At 38.9% G+C, this 27,883-nt stretch overlaps 1 protein-coding gene across 5 annotated transcripts in view; it reads left to right on the forward strand.

The window, feature by feature from the left end:
• SEMA6A (semaphorin 6A) overlaps nt 1-12,979 on the forward strand; it is a 182,278-nt gene extending 169,299 nt beyond the window's left edge. For 3 of the 5 annotated variants that reach the window (XM_032213594.1, XM_032213596.1, XM_032213598.1), the window contains one exon: nt 9,951-12,979. In XM_032213594.1, the coding sequence (XP_032069485.1) occupies nt 9,951-11,140 (1,190 nt within the window). In that variant the 3' untranslated portion in view covers nt 11,141-12,979. The remainder of the gene's footprint in view (nt 1-9,950) is intronic. The other 2 variants (XM_032213597.1, XM_032213595.1) reach the window with 1 other exon arrangement.
• The last annotated feature ends 14,904 nt before the right edge of the window (nt 12,980-27,883 follow it).

Genomic DNA, 27,883 nt, shown 5'->3' on the forward strand with positions numbered 1-27,883 from the left:
AATGGAAGACAAGGCCAAAACAAGTTGTGGCAACACATTATTCAGTACAGCTGATTTGAGTGAGACCTGCTTTACATAATTCTCACAAACTTTAGCTTCTGTCATAACAAATAAATTCTCACCCTACAGATGTCTTGAGGTGTTTCATGCACTGCTCCAAAGAAAATAAGGAGATTTGGGCAATGTGAATCTTCTGAAGAGGAGCTGTGCTGTAAAAAGAATTATAATAAAAAGATCAGAATTTGGTACAAAATCATCCAGGAAATAATACAAGATTCCAGAAGAACTTCCAGGGATCTGTAGCACTCCCTTACTTTGGCTAAAGTCTGTGTACATGAGAGAGAGTAAAAATGAAATACATTGAATAGAAGCTAAACAGATCTATTCTCCCAAAGAACACTGATGTTCATCTTAAGTTTGCCAGGATGACACTCCAGATTTTTGAAGGAACATTCTAGGACAGACCAAAGATTTTTTCCAGCCACATGACTGTCATAAAGCTTAATGAAAAACAGACACTGTTCCAATACCAGCTGTCAAACATGGAAGTGGCATGACATACCTTGAGGTTGCTTTGCTGCCTCAGGACTTGAATGATCTGAAATCATTGAAAGAAGCAGGAATTCTGCTTTGTATCAGAGAATTGTACAGGGAAATATCACTTGACTTGAAGCCAAAGCAAAAATGGATCATATAGCAAGACAAAGATTTCAACCCATACAAACACATCTATCAGAGAATAAGGACAAATACAGGTTTTTGAAATGGTCAAGTCAACATTCAAACCTAAAGACTAACTAGTGTTGTGGATCATATTAGAAAGCCTCAAAAGTTACTGAGCACTTCACCATGGAGGGGAAAAATAAGAGAATTACTAAGCAGTTACATGAGAGACTAATCACAGTTGTGGGAAAAGCTTGCTTATAGTGGTTGCTCTTACAAGTTAACTAAATCTAAAAATATTTTTTTCCATGTAGGCATATCCTGTATTGGATTTGTTTGCATTGTTACAAAGTACAGGAAATGATAACAGGACCTTTACCCTTAGTATTATTTATTCACTCAGATTTCTTTATAATTAGTAGGGCCCACATAAAGTAATCGTAAAGATATGCAAAAAAAAATCCCTCAGGCAATGTGAAAGAGAGTAAATAATTTTCCTAGAATTGTATGAAGAATCCAGCATTCAAAAACCATATTTTTTATATTTGCTAAAGCAAAGACAACTGATTGGCATGGGAATCACTAGATTACAAAGAGATTTGCAAACATATTTTGTTTTCTAGTTGACATTTTTAGCCATATCTGAAAGCACTGAGACTTGCACAGAAAAATTACAAGGGCACTGTCTTACTTTTATACCCTTGGAGGAATGCTATACGCTGAAAAGAACTAATGAAACTGGGATGAACTACAATTATCTAGTAATCTGCAATGAGCCATATTCGCATATTCAAATCTAAATCTAATAAATACCAGCTGCTTTGAGCTCTCCCAAAATAAACAGATGCCTTCAGCTCTCTCAAAATAAACAGCTGACCATGTTTTATTTCATCTCAGCCATATCATATTACTTATTTTTCAGTTTAACTAAAATACTCAATTTAATTTCCTGCTTGTCCATAGTAAGACTTAAATCTGTTTTAAATTTACAGTATAGAAAACCCTGGATAGGGAATGGAAGTGTGAAAAATTCCCTATTAATATGCCATTTCCCTGACACAAAATAATTGCAGGCAAATAGTGTGATCGGAGTTTTATCAGTGGAACACTAAAACCTTCATTGAGTGTATTTCAGAAATAAAATTACAGTGCCTACAGGGATATGTTTCTAACACAATAAAGCTGTCACTTTACGAATGAATTTTATTTTCTCCATTATAAACAAAAGGAGCGATGTAACTGGTATACAGTCAGTCTGTTGCAGAATTGACCAACATCCTAAAAGATTCCCTGCCAGGTTTGGAGTTGTAAGGGAAGTGGATTAGAGACACTTCCCAACCAACCACAGCAGGCATCATTCCAAATTGGGAAACTAAACATAGCTGCCATGGTCTTTTCATGTACCATTTATGGTCAGTGTCTTCGCCACAGAACTTGTAATCACTGAAATGTTACACATTTAATTGGTGGCTTTATCATCACCCCTTCCAAAAATCCCATTGTATTTCACTTACCGAAGCTTGCTCCCATTTCTAAGGATGCCAGCATTTGCCAAGACTAGAAGAAAGGTAACTGTCTTGTGATCTTCTCCATATTAAATTCAACCACAAGGAGAAGATGACAGATCCCTGCTTGTGGAAACCACACTATTGCTTCTTTATTCAGTCAGTGTGGTCATTGTTGGATTGCTGCAACTCTAAAGACAAAAGGCTACCCTTAGTAAATGATGTGATCACCAAAAATAAGAGGTGCGTCTGGTACCATTTTGTTGACATGTATGTAAATATAAGGTAATAAAAATATTTTGCATAGACTAAAGCAAAGAAAATCATTCCTGATAGTAACAGTTATTTATGCTACAGGTGTGCCCATTTTATATTTTTCACTCTCTAAGCCTTAGCAAGAGAATAATGTGTTGTAGTGCTTAAGGCATCAAGCTAGAATCCAAGAGACTTAGGAACAAAGCCAGCTGCATAACCTTGAGCCAGTCACTCCATCTTAGCCCTACGATGCTGGCAAGAGAAAACCACTTCCAAAATCTTGCCAAGAAAACTACAGGTCATAGTTACCAAGTCCACATAGTTACCAAGACTCAACTGTTGACTTGAAGGGGCCAAAAGAAAAAAGACAAGAAAACTCTTTGGCAAAACATTAGCTCAGGTTTGTGGAGATAAGTAAAGTTTCACCATCATGATGCAAATGGCAACTTTTTCTAATCCGATTCCTTTACCCAGATGTGTTTTTGGTTGCTTTGGCTGTGAATTATATGAGTTTAAGTTGGATACATTTGGAGGACAGTTAGCACTACAAAAATGGCACTATAAGAATGGCCCCATTTATATTAGTCAGTTGTCCTATAATTTGACAAATGCAAGCTTGTTTGTATTTTCATTCAACAGTGCCTGACCTTAAACTGGCATGCCATTTGGCTTGGCTTTTCTACTACCATCTACCCTTCTCTAAAATCTGTTTTTAGAAAACCTAGACATCAAGGGTTTTATTGGCATCTTGCCATGTCTATTTGTGATTTCAGAAACAAGTCTGTAATGAGTTTGAACAGGCTTGCCTCTGATTGATGTCTGCTTTTTTAAAGATCCTTTTTGTAAAGCCTGTAGACATTGTAAAGCTATTTTTGCTTCAACTACTTTAATAACTTAACTTCACTAGTGAGAAATGTCAAGAACAATGACATATTTAATATTTTTTGAACACAGCGAAGCTAGTGGTATTTTTCAAAGTTGAACAAAATCATACTATAAAATTCAATTAGATCATATAGTTGATTTGTTCATGATGCCACTTGTTTCCTTGGGATCATTACTTTGAGATTACTTGGTGACTTTTCATCAGTTATGCAGCCCATCAGAATTGCCTGGTTGAATTGGATCTTGTAGCATTATTTTTTCATTGGATCCAGGCTTAAGGTGACCAGATTTTCAGATTGGAAAAGAGGGACACCCTTGACCGGGGGGGGGGGGGGCCCTTGATTAAAAAAAAATTTTTTTGTCAAAAGGTCACCCCAGGACACTGAAACCAGCATAAATACGAATCTGTTGCCAAACAAAATTTTGATCACGTGACCATGAGGATGCTGCAACGGTCGCTAAGTGTGAAAAATGGTCGCAACGGTCGCTAAGTGTGAAAAATGGTCATCAGTCATTTTTTTCAATGCCATTGTAACTTTGGTCACTAAATGTTTTCCCCCTCCTCGAGACTCCTCACTTAGCGACCATCAGAAATACGAATCTGTTGCCAAACATCAACATTTTGATCGCGTAACCATGAGGATGCCACAACGGTCGCTAAGTGTGAAAATGGTCGCTAAGTGTGAAAAATGGTCATCAGTCACTTTTTTCAATGCCATTGTATCTTCCTGATTATTAAAAGTGCAAATTCACTCAGTGTCAATCATGACTCCTGAGTCCATTTCAAAGTATTGTGCATAGAAATTTTTAAAATGGCTTGTTTCAATTTATTTTGGATAGAATCTTTTTTTAAATAGTCTAAGACAATTTAAAAAAAGAATCAACACAGAATACCACTATTTTAAAAAATCATATGCACAATAAATAAAATATTATTTTAAAATACATTGAGCCTATACTCCTTACAGTAAATGACTCATCTGGAAACAAGCCAATAGCAGTTTTGTGCTTTAAAATTTACAGATTTTCCAAAATCAGCTTAAAGTCCAAATATTTAAAGACCACCCCCCTCAAAGCTATCTTACCAGAGCTTTAAATATCTTCTGGGGAGGCCCTGCTAGTAATCCCATTCATCCTTTGGAAACCTCCTCCAGAGCAGGGAGCCCTAACCTGCTGTCCATTCAGGAAGGCTGTACAAATTATTCTGTCTTCTAGAATCTAGAGCCATTGGGATTTAATATGGTTTTATCACTGGATTTTCTTTTTATTGTTTTTGTGGAATTGTTACAATGATTTTATAATAATATAATTTTATTTGGCATTTTTGTTGCTGTAAACTGCTGAAAGCCCCTGATAGAATACAAATTATTTAATAATAAATTAGGAAATGTGTAGCTGTTTTCTACACATTGGTTTGTTTGAACAGCTGAAATCAAGCCTGTTCACCCAAGGCAATTCTAGAGTAACATGTGCTTCAGGACAACCTCCCTCTTAGACTGCTTTTTAAAAATGAATTATGCCTTGCTTTTCTATATTATCTTCACTGACACTGTTAGTTTTATTGTTTTCTTGAAGAGATATTTTATTATTCTTTTGTAAATCCTTTTGGATTTTTTCATGAAGAATTCCAGTATAAAAATAAAAAAAAACAACACCATAGAGTAAGCTATCTTTTTCAAATACACTTGCAGTGGCAACCTATTACATATTACCTGGCAAAAGAAATCAGTGTTTCTTAAAATCTCTCCTTGGAGTCCAGAGGGTCAGACCCAATCAAGGGTACTCAAAATTCAAATTTGCCAGCCTATGTTGAAATCCCATCAAACAATTGTGAGAATCCACAGTAGCAGTGAATACTTAGATTTCAATATTTAATGCAATACATATTGATAAATATAACCCATACAAACAAATACCATTTTGGGATCCTGAGAGAAAATTTTTAAAACAAAGACAGTAATATAGATTCAGGCGGCTAACACATACAACTGTAATGTTTTGAACATATTTTTCTCTCTACACTATACAGCCTTCTGATGCATGAAATGAAACTCTTACTCTTAACTCTATAGGCACACAATCTTTCCAGTAGTTCACATACTAGTTGGTAACATCTTAATTTGAGGCTTGATTGGAACATTATACAGTTATTGAAAGACAGTAAAATGGACATCAACAATCTCACACCCTGCTCAAAGTTGTGACAGCAAGTTTAAATTTTTGACCTTAACTATCAAGAAAAAAAACAATTTTAAAACTGGCATGTCAGTGATTTCTTAAAAGTCAGGATGCCTGGTCAAGATTAAATTGCAGGTAGATTTCTTATCACTTTCTAAAAAGAGAAAAATTCAGAACATAACAAATAAAAGGTTGTGAATTTCACAGATGAGACAGAAAACCACAAATGGGCAAATATGACCTACAAAGGCATGACTCTCCCATATTATGGGAATCCCATAAACCCTGCAGATGTTCATAATGAAATTATATTTAACTATTTGGGACAGAAAGACAACACAGACTATTTTTTTAAAAAATTCACCAATATCACACCATAAGATTCTTTATCTTTTCTTTGCAACAATTCCTAATGGCACAAGAAATCTCCATCAATATCTATCCCCAAGAAGAAAACTCTTCTTTAACAGCAAAATAATGTAGAAAAATTACAAACAATAACTCTTTTCAGCTTTATGCACCACCCCAGTAAACACAAATGTTTGATCAGAAAAAATATGTCCAAGATAGGAGCAATAAGCTATACACCATGATTTAGGAGTTTGATTTTTTTCAAAAATAAATGCTAAAATACTAAACTGTATATATGCACATTTAGGTAAATAGTGTTCTGTATACCCTCTCGGAGGCGGCGATGGATCCCAATCACGAACGGACGCCGCCAGCAGATAACTTCCACGCGATTCAGGGGCTTTTGCCAGGCGGCGGGACCCCCGAAAGCGAGAGGAAATTGTCTGCGGGCGGCTGGCAGCGCCCCAACCTCTCCTCCTGCCGCGCGGATCCATTTTGATTCACGAACGGATTCCGCGGCGGTTCAGGGGCTTCTGCCGGGCGGCGGGACCCCCGGAAGTGAGAGGAAGTTCCGGAAGCGAGAGGCTGCCCCGGCGATCGATCCCAATCACGAACGGACGCCGCCCGCAGATAACTTTCCATAACTTTCCGGGCGGCGGGACCCCCGAAAGCGAGAGGAAATTGTCTGCGGGCGGCTGGCAGCGCCCCAACCTCTCCTCCTGCCGCGCGGATCCATTTTGATTCACGAACGGATTCCGCGGCGGTTCAGGGGCTTCTGCCAGGCGGCGGGACCCTCGGAAGTGAGAGGAAGTTCCGGAAGCGAGAGGCTGCCCCGGCGATCAATCCCAATCACGAACGGACGCCGCCCGCAGATAACTTTCCATAACTTTTCGGGCGGCGGGACCCCCGGAAGCGAGAGGATGTTCTGTGCGGGCGGCAGCCGCTGCGCCCATGCTCTCGGAGGCAGCGATCCCATTCACGAAGAGGCAGCTCCTCGTGGGCGCAGCGGCTGCCGCCCGCACAGAGTGAATTCAATTGGGATCGCCTGCGGCCGCGAGGACCCCTTCACAAATGGAGTCCTCGCGGCCGCAGGCGATCCCAATTCACTCAGCCGGGGCGGGCAATTTCTGCACAAACGGACTACTCCTCGCGGCCGCAGGAGGAGAGGGAGGAGGAGGGGGCAGCCGAGCCGCCCGCACAGAGTGAATTCAATTGGGATCGCCTGCGGCCGCAAGGACTCCTGCACAAACGGACTACTCCTCGCGGCCGCAGGAGAGGGAGGAGGAGGGAGCAGCCGAGCCGCCCACACAGAGTGAATTCAATTGGGATCACCTGCGGCCGCGAGGACTCCTACACAAACGGATTACTCCTCGCGGCCGCAGGAGAGGGAGGAGGAGGGGGCAGCCGAGCCGCCCGCACAGAGTAAATTCAATTGGGATCGCCTGCGGCCACGAGGACTCCTGTACGAACGGAGTATTCCTCGCGGCCGCAGGCGATCCCAATTCACTCAGCCAGGGCGGGCAATTTCTGCACGAATTGCCCGCCCCGGCTGAGTGAATTGGGATCGCCTGCGGCCACGAGGAATACTCCGTTCATGCAGAAATTGCCCGCCCCGGCTGAGTGAATTCAATTGGAATCGCCTGCGGCCGCGAGGACTTCTCACAGCCGCAGGCGATCCCAATTCACTCAGCCGGGGCGGGCAATTTCTGCACGAACGGACTACTCCTCGCGGCCGCAGGAGGACAGGGAGGAGGAGGGGGCAGCCGCCCGCCGTGGTTCAGGGGCTTCTGCCGGGCGGCGGGAGCCCCTGAACCACGTGGAACTTCTCTGCCGCGGGCGGCTGCAGCTGCCCCCACCCTCTCCTCCTGCCGCGGCGAGCGGAAAATTCGATTAGAATTAGATTACTCACCAGTCAGCGCAGCTGCAACCTCTTTCGTCTTTTGTCAAAAGGAAATGGAGACTCACGCAAGCGTGCTGAAAATTTCCCATCCCAGCCAGCTCACTGATTGGCTGGAGTCCAGGCCAATCCAATCAGTGAGCGGCAGGCTGGGCTGGCTTAAATTTGTAGGTAGTAGGTAAAAGGCTAAAAGCACGCTTTTTTTGGCGCTCGCAGCTCCCGCCCATCAGCTGCTAGCTTGCTGGGCTGGCTCATCTGGTAGGATAGAGAACAGAACGATGAGCCAGCCCAGCAAGCTAGCAGCTGATGGGCGGGAGCTGCAAGCGCCAAAAAAAGCGTGCCTTTTAAAAAGGCGGGCGGGACGCGGGAAAATGCATTGGAAAGCGGGTGTGTCCCGCCAAAAGCGGGACGTCTGGTCACCTTATCCAGGCTTCCTTATTGGGTCATATTTAGAAAGTGAAAATGGGATACAGCTGTTTTACTTATGAGATTTATCTAAGGTATTTGAGGGGGGGGGATTTCCAACTTAAAACTGTAGTCCAATTAGGCCACCAATTCAAACTTTTTGTCCAGTCCAGGAATCCAAATTAAGACATTGCAGACGTATGTTTGTCTAACATTGACTTGAGAACACACCCAGTACAGTTACGGACATTTAAAACATTGGGAACAGAATGGAGCACATGGAATCCTGCACTCCATTTTCTTTCAGATTCACTTGTATTAATAGTCTTAGAGTCTCTGGCCCTGGCCCTACTTGGTAAAATGAATAAACACAGGCCATTGATAATGAGTTCACCATGTTTTATAGGTGTAAAAGTAACACTAAAGAGAATCCCATTGTATTAAAAGTCTAAAACAATATTGCAAAACTGCCTCCTTGGATCCCTCAATACAATAACACTAGATTGTTGTTGTCGTTGCTATATTAAAATATGTTAATTTGTGCATTGAAAGCAGATAGAAATATTTTCCCCACCATGAAAGAAACAAGACAAAGATCATTTTCACCACATGCATGTTTAATATGATGGGACTTATTGCAGTATATGAGATTGGTGAGGAATTTAAATGAGAATTAGACCCATTCATAAAACCTGCCAGGAGTGTCTGTTTCTTCCCCATAAGAGGTGGTTTATCTCTGACGAAGCTGTCTGGTAGGTATGACTATGGGGTTGGAACAGCTCTTCTCAAGACATCTTTGGTCCCATTGGTCTCCTATTTATGAAAATGGCAAAAACATATTTCTTTCATTAAACTTTTGACTTAATTATTGCACTGATACTGATTCTGAATTAGATTTTAAATCTATTCATTTTACTGTTGTGTTTTACATTTTGTGTGTTCGTTGGTTTTGTTTTTAACTTGGTTGACTAAAAATACAGGACAGAAAAATACAGAAAAAAACATGGGCACTCAACGGTGATACCTAAATGTGAGAAAGGTAGAGAGGTTTATTCTTAGCTGATTACTCCTTATATGAAATAGCACATTTCTAATTGCAGCATAATAATTTCCACAGAGAGCCAATTTTATAATTCATGTTTAAAAAAAACATTTCAGCTTCTAAAATCATAAAATTTTTAACGTATGTATATACCATGCTTCTACCATGACACTTGTATAAAGGAAGAGCAGTTCAACTGCATAGTGAGTAATGAGACACCAGCTTCATTAAAATATTATTCTAATTAATTATGCAAAATGTAGGCTTTCTGTAAAGCCTTGTCACTGAAGATCATCAGTTTCATTGTTGCCCTGCTGTAATTTTTTTTATTTTTAATTATAGCAGTGTAGATTTTTACAACATATAGTCAAATGATCTGCAAAATATGACATTTTAAGCAAATGTTCACCATGATATAGTTCTAGTATCACAGAGATGAAATTGACCTCATATCATCTAGTCTTAACTCTCTATTCATTGCCGATCTACTAAAACATTTTAGATACATGACTTTCCTTCGTATTGAGAACAGCTCATGGTTGATTTCTAGACAATTGTTAGAAAGTAGAGGGACAATACCCTACTGGCAAAATCCAGAGTCACTACAGGCATCAAATCACCATTTGAGAAATTTTCTACCAAATGTGATATAATCCAAATCAGTTATTCTGCCAGAACACCAGAGAGGCATCTAGTGTATGTTGTTAAAGTGAAACATTCTATGTGATCATGTACTTTTCTGCTTACCATTTTGTGATATTTGTTGCAGGAGTGATCCGCGAGAGTTATCTCAAGGGGCATGATCAGTTGGTGCCTGTCACCCTTCTGGCTATAGCAGTCATTCTTGCCTTTGTCATGGGAGCCGTCTTCTCGGGGATCATAGTGTACTGCATCTGTGACCATCGGCGTCGAGATGTGACCATTGTGCAGAGGAAGGAGAAGGAGCTGGTCCAATCTCGTCGAGGTTCAATGAACAGTGTTACTAAGCTCAGTGGTCTCTTTGGAGACAGTCAGTCCAAAGAGCCAAAGCCTGAAGCCATTCTCACCCCTCTCATGCACAACGGTAAGCTTGCTACTCCAGGAAGCACAGCCAAGATGCTCATCAAAGCTGACCAACATCATCTGGACTTGGCTGCTCTGCCTACTCCAGAGTCCACCCCAACACTTCAGCAGAAGAGGAAGCCAAGCCGTGGCAGCAGAGACTGGGAGAGAAACCAGAATCTCATCAATGCCTGCACAAAAGATATTCCCCCCATGGTGTCACCTGTGATTCCCACAGACCTTCCTCTCAGGGCTTCTCCCAGTCACATCCCAAGTGTTGTAGTCCTACCTATTTCTCAGCAAAGCTATCAGCATGAATATGTTGATCAGCCTAAAATGAGTGATGTGGCACAGATGGCCATGGAGGACCAAAATGCTACTCTTGAGTACAAAACCATAAAAGAGCATCTCAGTGGCAAAAGCCCAAATCATGGGGTGAATCTTGTGGAAAACCTGGATAGCATGCCACCAAAAGTCCCCCAGAGGGAAGCTTCTCTTGGTCCCCCTGGGTCCTCTCTTGCTCAGAGCAGTCTAGGGAAGCGATTGGAGATGCATTCTTCTGCTTATAATGTGGACTACAAGAGAAACTACCCTACGAACTCGCTTACGAGAAATCACCAAACATCAACACTCAAAAGAAATAACACTAATTCTTCTAATTCCTCCCACCTTTCAAGAAATCAGAGTTTTGGCAGGGGAGACAATCCTCCTCCTGCCCCACAAAGAGTGGACTCCATACAGGTCCATGCTGCTCAGGGTCAGACTGTGACTGTTTCTAGGCAGCCCAGTCTCACCACATACAACTCACTGACAAGATCAGGGTTGAAACGCACACCATCATTAAAACCAGATGTACCCCCCAAGCCCTCATTTTCCCCTCTTTCAGCATCCATGAAGTCTAATGATGCATGTTCATAATCACCGTGGGGTGGGGGGGGACAGCTGTGGATCATGGAATAACCTTAAAAACCAGGATTCAGCAATAGCAATGCTAGTTTCAACTGACCAAGAAACTGCAAAGCTGAAGGACGTTCTGCTCTGGGGAAAAGTAGAATGTTTTTTTAAGGAATTGGGCCATACAGTCTATGGTTTGCAACTGTAGGACCCACCCCACAATACAACAGCTCTTCACTCAAAAGACTAACTGCAAACATTGAGCCAAAAGCACACACACGAAAGATGACTGTGATCCTTCACTTTTAACTGCACAGAGCATCCTAGAACTGGGAAATGAGTGCTTTGAAAGCAAAAATGCCCTGAGAAAGGAACAACTCACAAGAGGAACCCATTGTTTAAGCTAACTCTTACTGAACCATGACAGACTCTTACTATATGCAGGTACTGTGAAAGCCCATCAGTGTTACAGCCTTTTGATTATACCAGATTTGCCATGTTGGGCAAGAACAACTCTGTCATAGGTTATTGCTACTCTTCTCTCTTAATGAATAACATGTGACTGTTAACGCAAGTAACTATGATTATTTATTGTTCATCTTTTTTGTCTTTTTTTAAATCCTAAAGAAATTACTTATGCCTACCATCATATGAGCAACTCTTTCCAGAAGGAAAAACAAAATACGTTGAAAATTATGCCTATTTAACGTGAAACCCCCATTAACTAGAGTAATTAAAACTCTTTTTATTTTTCCAATAAATTCACTGAGTTAAATAAGTTGGAGATGGAATTCCGAACTTTTGTGTTTGAACTCTCTGATCTCTTTCTGGAAGACAAACTAGAGGGAAATGCTTACTTCAGTGTTGGTCCATTCTGCAGGCTGGCTTCCAGCTTTTAAGGTCAGGTTGCAAACCAAGGAAGAAACCTCCCACTACATCATTTTTCCCTAAAGTTCCTTTCTTCCTAAAGTACTAATGTCTTACAAAATAAATTCTTTGAACACTCCCCTTCCATGCCCCATTGCCATGAACACAGTTTTTGTCAGTAGTTGATCCTTTCTGTGAAGTCACCCACTCGATTTCTGCCATCTCATTTCATCCTTGCATGTGAGATGACAAGCCGACAAAGAAAAACGCACAGTGCAAATTCATCCACACACTGGTTTCTTCCAGCATATTTTTCAGTTTTACCACACAGAGTTTGTTTTGATGGCAATACATCTGATTTTTTTCCCACATGTAAATTTGTGCCTTACACCTTCAGTTGTGTATATTTGTGAGCTGTAGTATGTACAATCGTTCCCCTTTCCTTAGAATAAATCAGATATTTATTCGTCTCTCCCTTTCCTTATTCCCTAGAATAGGGATCTCCAAACTTGGCAACTTTAAGACTTAGACTTCAGCTCCCAGAATTCCTCAGTTAGCCATGCTGAGAGTTGAAGTCCATAAGTCTTAAAGTTTCCAAGTATGGAGAGCCCTGCCCTAAAGATCAGGAAGATGCAAAGTTTTATGTTTCAGTTTGCAGAATGAACAGCCTGTCTGATCACAAGAAGGCAAGAGGCAGCAATATCAGTTGTTTGGGTATGACTCCTAATCATGCTCATTTTGGCCTTTGTATTACTTTTGTGTATTTTGGCAGTTTAGATACTGTTTTGTGACAGCATATCCATCTATCTGGATATTTTGGTATCACTTCAATGTGGAAATGTATCCCTTTTCATTGCCAGCAGTGTAATGTATCATCAAAGTCAAGCACTGTGTACTGTTGCAAAACAATCCAGGCCTAAGGTTGTATAGCCTATTGAATAAAATGGAAATAAATGTAAAGCAGGCTGGTTCCTGCTGGTTCTCAATAGGAAAGCAAACCCAGATAATTCTTACAATTTACAAAAGTAAGAGACAAATCCAACTCTTCTTTGTATGGATGGGTGGGGAAAACGGGAAGAGCCTGTGCAGGAACGTATGGTTTGACAAAGTCTTGGCTGCTTGTCCTTAGGTTTTCCTTTAAACTGTCATTACACCTATGTCAGCCTACTGTGGCAAAAAGAAAGAGAGAAATGGACGTGAATGTTTGATATTGTCTGGACAGAACGTTTGGGAAGGAGGAACAAGGTTTTTGAAGAGAAGATGTGTCTCTACTCCAGTGGAGCTGGTTTCGTTGCCTCTGAAGGGAGAGCATTCATGAATGGTTTCCGAGGAGAGGAAAATCTTCAGGCTGGGAGCAACATATAGTTGGTCATTAGGAAAACCAGGACGATTGGAACCAAAGGGATCTGCCTCTGCTCTCCTTTTGCCCCTGTCTCCTTGTTCACTCTTGGCGGGCTGGGTAGATAAAGTCAAAGCAAGCTTCTTTCTGGGATTTTGTTTTGTTTCCCCCTTAATCACCACCCTCAGTCTTTTTTTTAAGCTATTCATATGAAAAGTTAAGCAGACTTTTGTTTTTCCTCCTTGAAGCTCAGTCCCTAAACTCTGAAGGGCATGGTACCCCATGCTACATCTTAGTCAAGCACCTGTCATAATGGAGAAATGAAGAATTATTGCAGTCTTGTTCAGGGATCTGCCTTTTTAATATACATCACACCAGTAATGGGGTTCACCCTGAGATGACCATTTTTTTAACTCTTTGTTTTGTTTTCTGTTTAGACTCTTCCATGTCTTTCGTCCTTCTCCTTGCCCCATTTTTACCCCTTTGTGTGTAAGGGTTCTTGGACCTGCGTGTGCCTTTTCTTTCCACTTTTGGTATACCCTGGTAGATGCAGCCAAGTCAGACACTCTCTTTTGTTGTAAAGTTGTAAAAAAAATACTGTGTTGTCACCAGTTTCCCTACATCTCCACAAATTCCTAGCATCATCAGATTCACAGTTTAATGTATGTTGTAAACAAAATGAAGAAGAAAAAGAAGAAAGGGGGGGGAAGAGTTGAAGTGTTTTACAAAGAAATAAAATGACAAGGGGAGGGAGAAAATGACTCTTGATGACAAAATAATAAAACCAGACTGTTCTACTTTATATTTGGTCTCCTGGCTCTTATTTGTTTGTTTAAAAAAAGACATAAATTAACATACCCTGCCGAATTAAAAAAAATAAAATTAGGAATAATAATAATAATAGAAATAATAATATGATAAAAATACTTTTGAAAGCAGAGAAATCTTACAGTGGAAGTCTTAGTCAAAAGGAGATAAAATTGCAAGCCTCCTATTTTAAGTACTTATAATTTGCCCTGGTGGGGGGGCAGCCCTGCCCTAGGGAGGCCTAGCAGGGATAACGAATGATGTCATTAAATCAGTGTTTCTTAACCTTAGCAACTTTAAGATTTGTGGACTTCAGTTCCCAGAATGCCCTAGCAAGCATGCTGGAGTAAAGTTTACTGTAGTGCAATAAATATGCAAATACAGGGCTTCCCAAGTTAACATCAAAACAGAGTGTTCACTGCATGGATTCACATAGAACTAAGACATAACTTGATATGTTGGTTTTGGCTTAATATGTCAATTCTGAATTCCCAGCCATCGTTTGCTGATTAGCTTTATGCGTCAACTCAGCAAATAATTTATTTATTGAATAGATTTATTCAATAAATTGTGCATAAACAAACCCTAACTGGGGCAAAATATGAATTGTGCCACTATATCACAAAAGAATGAAAATATTTCTGGAAGAATTTGTAACCACCATAGACGATGGTTCTCAAATAGATTTCCATAGTCGCCAGAAAAAAATTGTCAGAGAAGGGACACTGTAAAAGAAAGCTTCATAGGAACAAACATCAGGTGTCTAATTATCACATTCACCATTCAGCACAAGGGCTCTATAAAGGAAGAGGAACTACTACACTTCCTAAATGGGCAATTCTACCTGGTTTATTATCTGTTGCCTTATTTGTTTTGTCTTGTACAACATGCTAAATTATCTCCTAGTTCTGTTAAGATAAAATCTGCTCAAACAGTCTCTTCCATCTCTCCACCCCCCAATAAGGAAGCTGAATCTCTCAGAAAAGTTTGTTTTAACAGCTGTATTTTGTGCTTCCAAACATTGGGAAACCAGCAATTATTTCCTTGTTTCTTCTCAATAATAGCATTCTCTAACTTCTCATCAGGCCCACCTTGCATCCTTATCCATTTAAGAGTGTTAGATGTTCCTCTTTCTTGTTGCCCTAGTTTTTTTCTGTAGATGCTTAGTCATATGACTTGAAGAAAAATACCTGAAAGTTTAAATGTTTGCACAGTCCACAAAATCAATGTAATACTTAACGAGATCTACAAAACCTCCACATATTTGCTCACTGACAATATTCCTAAACATAAATGCTGTTCATGGAATAGATTTAAACATTCAACTAAATGAATGTGTTTCACAATAGTGCAATGTACAAATACAAAATAGCACAATGTATAAATGCAAAATTAATTGATTAGCCCTATTAATGTTGTCTCCAGAAACATTTCCTGGTGATAGCAGTAGCAGTTAGACTTATATACCGCTTCATAGGGCTTTCAGCTATCTCTAAGCGGTTTACAGAGTCAGCATATCGCCCCCACAATCTGGACTCTCATTTTACCCACCTCGGAAGGATGGAAGGCTGAGTCAACCCTGAGCCGGTGAGATTTGAACCGATAGCAGTCAGCTGAAGTGGCCTGCAGTACTGCACTCTACCCACTGCACCACCTCATCTATGTACATCATCTATGCACATCATTGAGGAAATGTTCTAGAAACATCAACATTATTCCTTGGTAAATCCTTATTTAATAAGAATAGGGGGAACTGAAAATTAGAGGATATAGATTTTCATTTTCAAGGGCAAAATCACAAAGTACCCAGCTCAGTTTTATTCCCCCACAGCTGTGTATGAAGGTTTTCCTCTTGATGCCTCATATATTCAAGTTCTTAATGCATGAATAACACATGAGTGAAGTAGCATAAGGTGCAGCTACTTATAGTCACCTTGATTTAAAGCTACAAACATTTCGTTGGCTAGATTGGTGACATGTAAAATTACCTACAGACTAATTGATAACTGTCAATGAAATAAACAATAGTTTCACATATAAAATTCCCATACTGTGATCTATGGTACAAGTTTTTGAAGCACCGAACATCAAACCAACAAAGTCCAAAATGATATATCTACCTAGGTTTCTTTTTTCAGAATACTTCTTTTGCTGAAATCCCACATAAACACAAATTTACATTTCCAGTGTTTCAAATTATCCAACCATAGAAAAAAATAGAGCATGCTTATCTATTTCCATTGGGGATTTGGTTAAGTTGGAAAAAGAAGCGTATTTCATAACAGTCTAAAATACCACATAGACATCTGTATGTAGAAATTATTCTTAAAACTTCCAGATTTGTACAATACTAGGTAGCAAGAGCATGAGCAGGCACAAGCAGGGGAAATAGTATCTGTGATTTATTTCCATGACACCTTTCACATGTCATAATATTTTTAATCTGTTTGTTTTAGAAGACATTGTCCAGCAATCTGTGAGTATATCATTTACAGGAAAACAATAGGATAATAAATGCTCAGCTGGAAAGTTCTTCAACGATCTCTTTGACAAGACCATGTAATGGTGGTGGAAGCCATTAGCAACCATTTACCTACACAAGGGAAAACTATCATTGTGATCCTTATGTGGTTATGCTTAAGGTAAGAGTATCTGACATAGTTTTGTTATAGACTGCCTTTTTAAGAGCAAACTCAAGAACACAATCTTTGTATAGTTCTGTATATTGGCTTATCTTTTGCATTTTCCAAACTCCAAATGTAGTACATCATAAAATCCTCTTTATTATCCTAACAGTTACTTTAAGGTAGGTTTTTTAAATATTTGATTTGCTCATGGGAAACCAATAAACTGCATATTTGAGTGATTTTTTTTTTGCTCTGTTCAATATTCAGTATTCTAATTATCACTACTTTATCCATTTCATGTTGGCTGCTTTATACTGGCCCAACACTCTTCATTCAACATCTGTTGTCAATTTAAAAACTTGGAATTTATACTATTTTAGAACTAGCACAAATGTCTAATCTTATGTGTTTACCAAGCACTTCGTCCCCTCTAGATTAGATGAAAAAGTTAGCAAATATTTGCTATTCCAACACATTTCTGGGCTCTTTCAGTGTGGAGGTGATAGCTTTTGCTTGGAAACAAATGATAAAGTTACTTGGAAAGGATCAAGAAAGGAAGGAGGGAAGGAAGGAAGGAAGGAAGGAAGGAAGGAAGGAAGGAAGGAAGGAAGGAAGGAAGGAAGGAAGTTTTTCCTCATTCAGGATATTATGAAAAATTAGGTTTAGGTTTAGGTTTAGGTTTAGGTTTCATTTTATTTATATGCCGCCCTATTCCCAGCGGGACTCAGGGCAGCACACAAACCCAAGGGGGGAAAGGGAAACACAAAAAGTACAAATACAAGCATTTAAAAATAACCAACAGCCACACAGATCGAGAGGGGAAGGGAACTCATCAACCCCAGGACTGCCGACACAGCCAGGTTTTAACGGCTTTTCGGAAGGCCTTGAGAGAGGTGAGGGTCCGAATCTCTGCGGGGAGTTCGTTCCAAAGGGCCAGAGCTGCCACAGAGAAGGCCCTCCCCCGGATGGTAGCCAGATGGCATTGGCTGGTAGACGGAACCCGGAGGAGGCCAGCCCTGTGCGATCTAATGGGTCTTTTGGAGGTAATTGGCAGCAGGCGGTCTCTCAAGTACCCAGGTCCAATACCATGAAGGGCTTTATAAGTGACGACTAGCACCTTGAAGCGTATCCGGAGACCAATCGGTAACCAGTGCAGCTCGCAGAGGATAGGTGTAACGTGGGTGTACCGAGGTGCACCCACAATCGCTCGCGCGGCTGCATTCTGGACAAGCTGAAGTCTCCGAATGCTCCTCAAGGGCTGCCCCATGTAGAGCGCATTGCAGTAGTCCAGTCTTGAGGTCACGAGGGCATGAGTGACTGTTGCGAGTGCCTCCCGGTTCAGGTAGGGACGCAATTGGTGCACCAGGCGAACCTGGGCAAATGCCCCCCTGGTCACAGCCGACAAATGATGTTCTAAGGTCAGCTGTGGGTCCAGGAGGACTCCCAAATTGCGAGCCCTGTCTGAGGGGCGTAAAATTTCACCCCACCCCCACCCCAATATTGATGGTAACAAAATCCTTCAATGTATTAGCAGAATAATGATACTAAGAACTGTTTCACACCAATGTCATGTTACACATCAAGCATAGAGTTCACATATAACCAAAAAATGCAACTGCTTTACACTGTACTGTGGATATCAATTGAATACTTGAAATAAATATATCACCTAAAATATGTAAGTTGAAACATTAGAGAAGGCTTTCCTATTTTCTCTTCTGTTGGTCGGAGCAAAGATTTAGAAGTACAGATGGAGGCAATTCAAAAAGCTAAACAATGTGAGGAAATGATTTTATATCAAAATTATGGCAATAAATGATGTCACAAATTAATTTCTGTTTTTTTGTGTGTCATTCTGTGCACCCCCAAGGCTATTTCTCTCCAAGTTTCTCAAAAAATATTTGGTGCAGAAATAGATAAACCAACAAAGTTCCCTGGATCATCATTTCAAGCTCCACTGAATACAGATTCAATAACTGGCACCATAGATCAAACACTATGGTTCCATTGAAAGGCCACCAGCTGAGTTTTGCCCTGAGTCTTTCTTATCAAGTATTTGGATATTTTTCTTGTATGTTAGTCACTGTCTCTTCTTTGACAAGCACTGTGAAAGAAGACTTAGCAGCTTCTAATTACACTTGAGGACTACTTCTGGTGGGAGGTCATTCCAAGCGTTCCCGATTAAAGACCTATTTGTTCAAGGCACACATGGGTAGAAGATACCCCTAGGAGTAGAAATAAAAATATGTGACATGCACATTTGAAAGTCAAGTTTAAGCTGCTAAGAGAAAATTCCAGCTTTCTCATCATAATCAGTCCTCCACTCTGATTGGACACCAGAAAACATTACCACTTCCTTTGCAACTTTGTTTAACCTTTGTTATCAGAGGATCCAGTAAAATCTGGAAATCAATGAGAACAAAGAAAACATAATAAAATATGAGCCATTTTCTCTATTGAAAACTAGAGGGACATCATGCAAAGAATGAATTATTCAACAGTTCTAAATTGGATCAATTTATCAGGTGGGGCAAAACAGATAGGATAAAAGCAGTAGGATTATCGGCTTTTTAATCAATGCAACAGCAAAATATTTACTGTATTAATGACCATCATCAAGACAGTCATGTTTAGAATGCCATTGTAAAATATGGATGCTCACTGCAAACCTGTGTATATCTGCATAAAAGCATTAATACACTAAAACTGCTATTAAGTAATCATAGTTCAGTGGGTTTTATTCACTCCTGTGCAACTGCCAGAGGAAGGGACACCATATGTGAAACAGATTATTTCTCCTGTCCACTCTGCCAAAAATTTGGTCCATAAAATTGGGAGAAAATCTGGGATAGGTTGAAAGGGAATGCAGAGATTTACAAGAAAGAGTTTGAGCAGAAGTAGAAAGACACCTTTTGCAGTGCTGGATGGGTTATTATTTAGAGAAGAACACCACCAACATCAACGTATGCTAGGATCAATGTTATTTTTTTCTATAAATTTAAATATGAAGGTTTAATTTTTTTCAATTTCAACCAAAAAGTGCAGAAACAGTTTCCATATAGAACACAAACTAGTTATATTCTCTTTAATTACCATATTTTTCAGGGTATAATATGCACCGGAGTATAAGATGCACCAAGATTTTGAAGAGGCATATTTTTAAAAAAGTTTTGCACTCTGCAGACCTCCCCAAAATGGCCCATTTTTTAAATAACTTTTAGGAGGTTTGTAAATTGCTCCTGGGGATGGGAGCCCCAGAATGAGCAAAAAAGACCCATTTTTCATGAAAACGGGCCCTTTTTGTCAAAAAAAAAAGGGCATGCATAGCCTTTAGGAGGCTTATAGAGTCCTCCTGGGAGCTGGGGGACAAAATTAAGCAAAAACCAGCCCATTTGTCACTCATTTCTGCCCTCCCCAGCCCCAAGGAGCACTCTGGAAGCCTCCTAAAGGCTATGCACAGCCATTTTGGTGAAGGGGGCAGGATTTCGGGAGGCAAAAAATGCTGTATTCAGCGTATAAGATGCACCCAAATTTTCACTCTCTTTTTTGTGGGAAAAAGGTGCGTCTTATACTCTGAAAACTACATGTAAAACAGTTTTACCATCTCCATCAGTTCCATCATCTTTACCACCCACTCCTCTATTGTGGGAATTAGTGTATCTTTCCATCTTTGGTGTATGTAAGGTTTTTGCTGCTGTCAACATATATAATTACAAAGTTCCAAATCTTCTTTCAAGTTCTTTGTCCATCAAATCTAAAGGAAAAACTTCCGTTTCAAATTTATGTTTATTTTTAATAAACTTCTGAATTAAAGTAAAAATCTGGTCCCAGTATATCTTGGCTTCCTCACAAATGCACCAAAGATGATAAAAAGTATCCACTTTGCAGTTGAATTTCCAACATACATCAAGTAGTTATTTCTGATGACCTCGCTGTTCTTGAAGACAGCACACAAAAAGAGTGTTAAACATTAGAAAATACAGTAGTAGAAAAAGTAGATTTTTCTTAAAGGAAATCCATATTGAAGCTATTGCAGTAAAACAAGGAGTAACTTAAGGCTTTCTTTCAACTCACATGGCCATTTCAATAGAAGCATCAAACTACATTATATTTCAACTATATACTATTTGAAGAACTTCAAAGAGAAAGTCTAGAATTAAAATATTATCAGCAAATAAGATTTTATTCTTTTTTAGCAGTAGGATGAAATTACTGCAAGATAAACCTAAGAAGAATATTACAAATTTATGACTTAATATAATTAGCTTCTCATATATAGTATATATTCTTTGGACATCATTACCCACAATGTTCTCTGTATGCATTAACCAACAGAAAATACCGTTGATTTCGTTACATCAGTATAGTGGGCTGTAATTCATGAAAGTCCATGTGCTGCAAATATACTTGTTCATATTAAATTTTCACAAAATAATTACTTTGATTAATTTAAAGCAAAGACATCATACACACATAGAATCCAATACAAATATGTTCATCACAGCATAGAGGAGAGCTCAATAGAAATAGTTCTAGATTGCTTCTCTCCTTGATTATTTTCCATCTATTGCTTCTTGCCCTGCCTTCAGATGCTTTGGAAGTAGGTTGTGTGGCAGCACCTAAGCTATTGGTACACTGCTATCACGTCACTCCTGGTCCTTCTTTTCATTAAAAGAAAAAAAAAGACTTATGGACTTCAACTCCCAAAATACCCCATAGCTTCCTGGGGTATTCTGGGAGATGAAGTCCACAAGACTTGAAATTTCCAAGGTTGACAGTCCTGATGTAGATTTCACCTGACTAAAACAGTACAGTTGCTATAAATATGGGTTCCCACAATTTTGAGTTATGCAAACTTGTATATTTAGGATTACAACATTCCAGTAGATCAAAAGAGTACTGTAGGAGGGTGAGTGCCAAACCTTATGCTACTGCTTTAGCTGCTGAGTTTTGTTAATCTCTTTCTTTTCTTAGATTTTAAAAATGAATTTATGCTCTTTCCAGAGCGATATTGAAGCAACAATCACACGTTTTGCAAAGAAGAAGAATGTGTTAGACTTCTTTATGAATAGAAACAGGTGCATCGTCATGTACCTTCTGACTTCATAATTTATACAGTGTAAGTCTGCAGGGAAGGGTTATAATTGGAGTGGAGTAAGTGAGGTGAAAATTGCTAGGTAGCACAACCATCTGCATCTTTCTTAATTAGGCAAGTTCATCGCTGATATGCAAACTTTGAGTTAGTCATCTCTAGCATATTTTATCCATCAGACTAAGAAGTTCATCTTATAGGAAGGTATCTATAACAAGGGATATGCCATTGATATGATATCTTTCTCTTTTTTTTACATCTCTGTAATCCCTTTTATCATGGTGAAGTTGGGGGCGACTGGCCAAAAGCTCTTCCTGAAGCCTATGAGGAGTTTGCAGCAGATTTTTTTTTTTTACATCCTAATAGAGAATCATCTGTTACTGCTTAGGATTGAACACTTAACTTCCAAGTGGGAGTAAGTATCTTCACCTCTAGACCACCACACCGCTCAAATGCTTGTGGCTATACCCAATAACCACAAGTAATGAGTCATATATATATCACACACACACACACACACACACACCTATATATATGATTTTTACAACCCCCGGTATACCCAAATTATGGGTGGAAGCTAACTGCTTCCATCATCTGTCAATCGGCTCGTCACAAGAGTCCATCATGACGAGCCGATTGACAGATGATGGAAGCAGTTAGCTTCCTCCCATAATTTGGGCATACCGGGGGTTGTAAAAATCTAATAGATACCTTTCACCCTGGCTTCGCTGATAACGGATAAGAGCCTGTGGCCTAATGGCTAAGATGTTTGCCTAGTATGTAATATAGCCTAGGTTCAAATCCCAGTAAGGGTATGGCTAGCTGATGAGAGCTAAATAGCTTGAAATAGATCTATACTAGTCTCCCTTTATTTATTTCTCACCACAAATAAAACACACACACACACATATATATATGTGTGTGTGTGTGTGTGTGTGTGTGTGTGTGTATGTGTGTGTATATATGTTTTTTTTAATTTGTGCTGATAAATAAATAAAGGGAGACTAGTATAGATCTATTTCAAGCTATTTAGCTCTCATCAGCTAGTCATACCCTTATTGGGATTCGAACCTGTGCTGTATTGCATCTTAGGCAAACGTCTTAGCCATCAAGCCACAGGTCTCCTCCTTATCAGCTGAAGCCAGGGAAGAAGGTATATATTAGTGTCACAACCCCTGGTAAGCCCCAATTATGGGAGGAAGCTAACTGCTTCCAACATCTGTCAATCGGCTCGTCACAAGAGTCCATCACGACAGAAACCCAATATTTTTACTGTTGCCTTTGTTATATTTGTGTTTTTTTAATTTGTGCTGATAAATAAATAAAGGGAGACTAGTATAGATCTATTTCAAGCTATTTAGCTCTCATCAGCTAGTCATACCCTTATTGGGATTCGAACCTGTGCTGTATTGCATCTTAGGCAAACGTCTTAGCCATTATATATATATATATATATATATATATATATATATATATATATATATATATATATATATATATATATATATATATATATATATATATATATGACTCATATATATAGGTTAGCCCTCAAGGTACGACCACAACTGAGCCCAAGAATTTATCTTGCCAAGTGAAACATTTGTTAAGTGAGTTTGCCTCATTGTACAACTTTTTTTTACACATTTGTTAGGCGACTCACTGGAGTTGTTAAATTAGTAACATTGCTGTTAAAAAGAATCTGGTGTCCCCATTGATTTGCTTGTCAGAAGGTCACAAAAGGTGATCACATGACCCCGGGACACTGCAAACATTGTAAATGTGAATCAGTTATCAAGCATCTGAATGTAAATCATCTGACCATGGGGATACTGCAACAGTCATAAGTATGAAAAATGGTCATAAGTCACTTTTTTCAGTGCCATTGTAATTTCCAATGGTCACTAATTGAACTGTTGTAAGTTGAGGGCTATCTGTATACTGTATAGACTTGATAGATTCATTAAGCATTTTCTACCAGCAGGTAACATTGGAAAATCAAGAAAAATGTCATTCATAGTTTCAATTCCTTTTAATTTTTTCTTGATAGTTTTATTGTCACAGGTGAGAAGTTACATGAATAACTAAACGTATTTGTAAAATATTAAATGAAGTTCACTGCCTCTATTCACTTGCTCAGTTTGATTTTGATAAACAGGAAGAACTAAATAAGAATTCATTTTTCTGGTATTAAAAATCTTGTAAAGTCCTTATAAGAAATGCAAATAATTTTCCCCACTCTATTCACATCCATTTGGGCATTTTAAAAAAAATGAATATAAGAAACTTTATTTAATATATGCTTCAAAGATTAGAATAGAATCTTACAATTTTTCAGAAAAAAATGTATCTGAAATGTTCAAGGTTCTGATAAATGGCATTTTATTCATTCAGGCGTCAAATTGGAGATTACATTGTTCCTTTAATCTAGACAGGGAGAAAAAGAAGCAGAGATTTTATGTTGCTGGAAATCAGCTGGGAAGGAAGGTTTTATAAGATGGGACGGTTCAAACAATTTTGCAAAGAGCAGGAGACAAAGAATTCATTTCACGTTAAACTGGTTCCCTTGGCAACAGAAAAAAAGAAGAAAACAAGATGTTTTAGAAAGAGTTCAAGGCTCTCTAGCTGTCTTGTGATATAGCATATTTCTGTCTAATCGCCTGTTTAGAGCACATAAGGACAAAACAAATTTTGTAATACAGCATTACAGATATCATTGTCAATTTTATTTTTAGACACATACAAAGATACAAGCATCCATTTCAGCAAATTATATTTTTAGCAATAATTTTCAAATGTCAAAGAAAACTGTTTCATACTTCAAAATAGGATTAAAAAAGACTTCAATAACTATCTAATTTAATCCTTTCTGCAATTTACTTAAGTAGAATCAACCCGAAGTATTTTGCCCTTGATCTTACCTTCATTTCCAAATTCTAGCTACCAAAAGGAAATATCATTTACTCGTTGTTATTGTTGTTGTTTTTCTTTTTCTTGAGGTACATATAAATAAGCAACCCGCTAAGTGAATTGCAGGATTCTCCTCTACAATCGGTTCCACCACAAAACCGTAGACGACAAAATCGCGGATGACAAAAGCGCGCATTTGACGTCATCACAGCGCGACGAAAACATCGCGCTGTGATCGAAAAATGTAAAAATAAAGCGAAAACCTTACCCTAACCCCCCCAAACCTAACCCTAAACCTAACCCTAAACCTAACCCTTAACCTAACCCTAAATCTAACCCTAAACCTAACCGTTAACGTAACGCTAAGCCTAACGCTAACCCTTAACCTAACCCTAACCCTAACCCTAAACCTAACCCTTACCTTTATGTGAATCGGCTTGCTTTAATTTAATTTTTATTTCAATTTTTAATTTTTTTCGTCGCACTGTGATGACGTCAAATGCGCGCTTTCGTCGATCACGCTTTTGTGGACCGCGGTTTTGACGGGTCATGCTACAATCAACATCCTGCATAGTTCTTGTCTTAATCTTTCAAGTCAAAAATCTAAAGACTACTTAATTAATAGAATGATATGTTTGTCTCTAGCAATCAGATAAAATTTACAAGATGAATCAAAATATTAGAAATAGAAATTCCCATTTCTGAACTTCATATATTCTAATGTATTTTTATCCCAGATTTATTACTTTTGTAAATAACTCAAAGCAATGGACATGCATAATACTCCTTCTTCCTCCTATTTTTCCCACAACAATAATCATGTGAATGAGTTGGACTGAGAGAAAATGACTGGCCCAAAGCTACACAGTTGGCTTTCAAGTTTAAGGGGAGACTGTAGGTTTGATACAACATGCACCAGACAGAGGTTGTAGCTGATGGAGAGTACAACAGCCTCATAAAAAAGTGCTTTTCAACCTGTACTTTCACTTATAGCCATTGTATCACCCCCAACAGTCACATGATCGCAATTTGGGTATTGGCAATTGAATCATTTATGATTGGTTGCAGCACACTGTAGTCTTGCAATCATAATTTGCAAACTTTTTTGCCAGTTTATAACCCCCAAAAAGGCCATTATGGAAGCTGTATTTATTTAACAATTATGTGATGTGCTTAACATGATTCACTTGACAATCGCAGTGATTCTCCTTAAACCATAGTAAAAATAGTTGTAGACTCATGTCTGTTCGACCTTGCAGTTTTATCACAGAAATCCCGGTCCCAATTGTGCTAGTAAATCAAGGACTACCTGTAACTGAAATCAATCCATTATTAAGAGTTACCAAATGGAAGCTTTCTCAGTATGTGCATTTCATGATGTTCTCTAAGCTTGGTTGGTATTGGAGAAGATTCTTGGGAAAAGCATGTATTGCTAAGAGAACAGTGCAGGTTTTTGACTCAAGACACACATGGCCTGACTCAAATTATGATAATGAATTTATAATCTGAGCACAAGTGAAAAAGAAGACCATAACATCAGGATGAATAGACTCAGTTATAACAGTGCATCATTGGAAGTACAACATTGGAGGAGATGAGGGACCAGTTTGATCATTTGAAGAAAATCTATCAAGTGGTCATTAATAGTTAAAATTGAATTGATGGCACATAATTATCGTCAGTCATCAATTTTATATGCATTAGGAAATATGGTCTTAAACTGGTATCTAGGTTCTTGTGAAAGATTGCTAAATGATTTCTCCAACATTTTTAGAAAGTTTCAGTAAAAATAACTGATGAACTGGGTGTTGCCTCCCAAAAATTTTGTTGAAGTAATTAGTGAAAGTATTTTTATGGCCTAAAGCAGCATGCAATGTGCAATATTGGAAACTTGCTGTTAATTAACCTGATCAGTAAGCTCTAGATATGTAAAATAAACACTATTCAGCCTGGTTCATTTGTGACTTGTGACTAATCCTTTTACAAAATATTCAGTAGTAACTGGGTTTCCATCAAGGAATTTAAGAAGGGATCCAGCAGCAGAATAAAATAGGTTCCATATATCTGGAAGAAGTTCAAGAAGAACAGCAAAGAGGTGAGAGACTAGAAACTATGGAGAAATACAAAATTAAAGGGAGATGTAATACCACTCTTGAAATATTTATTTATTTAGTTTGTCAAATAAGTAGGAGATAACAGGTATAAGTATAAACATGGACATGAACACAGGAAATGGGTATGAATAAATGGGGACAATAGGAAATGGGTATGAATAAATAGGGACAATAGTAGGCACGCTAGTGTCCTTATGCACGGCCCCTTACAGACATCTTAGGAATTGGGTGAGGTCCATGATAGACAGTTTAAGGTTAAAGTTATGGGGGTTTGAGGATGTAACAACAGAGTTGGGTAGTGCATTCCAGGCATTGACCACTCTGTTGCTGAAGTCATATTTTCTGCAATCAAGTTTGGAGCAGTTAACCTTGAGTTTGTATCTGTTGTTGCCCGTGCATTATTGCAGTTGAAGCTGAAGTAGTCATTGACAGGTAGGACATTGTAGCAGACAATTTTGTGTACTACGCTTAGGCATAGGCAGCATAGTTCTAAGTTGCCCAAGCCCAAAATATGCCTGGTGGCATAAGGTATTCTATTGTGAACAGAGGAGTGGAATACTCTTCTCGTGAAATACCTCTGGAAGAATATAAAAATAGAAGAAGCTCCAGATCTGTTCTCTTTCATTTCAGAATAAAGAATTTGAATTAGAGAATGGTAGACTCCAAAATGATTCTTAGTAGAAAGTTATTAACATAATAGTTAAATAGTGGGACCAGTTCCCCAGAGAAGAGAGATCCCATTTGCACTAAATATGTTAGAGCAAAGACTAGAGAAACATTTATATGGTATGGTTACATCTGGATTCCTGCACAGGGCAGAGGTCTGGACTTGATTACCTAAATGTCCCCTTCCAGCACTATTATGATTACTAGATTTTTGATCTGATTTTCTTTTATGTCATTCCAACATGTGAATTGTTTAAAGGCTCACACTAGTTAATGAACAAGAATATGTAACAATTTAAGATAGTTTCATTTAGGGTTGTGCTGCAGTTAAGAGCAAAGTTTGTC

The sequence above is a fragment of the Thamnophis elegans genome, chromosome 3 (genome assembly GCF_009769535.1).
Source record: "Thamnophis elegans isolate rThaEle1 chromosome 3, rThaEle1.pri, whole genome shotgun sequence".
NCBI lineage: Eukaryota > Metazoa > Chordata > Lepidosauria > Squamata > Colubridae > Thamnophis > Thamnophis elegans.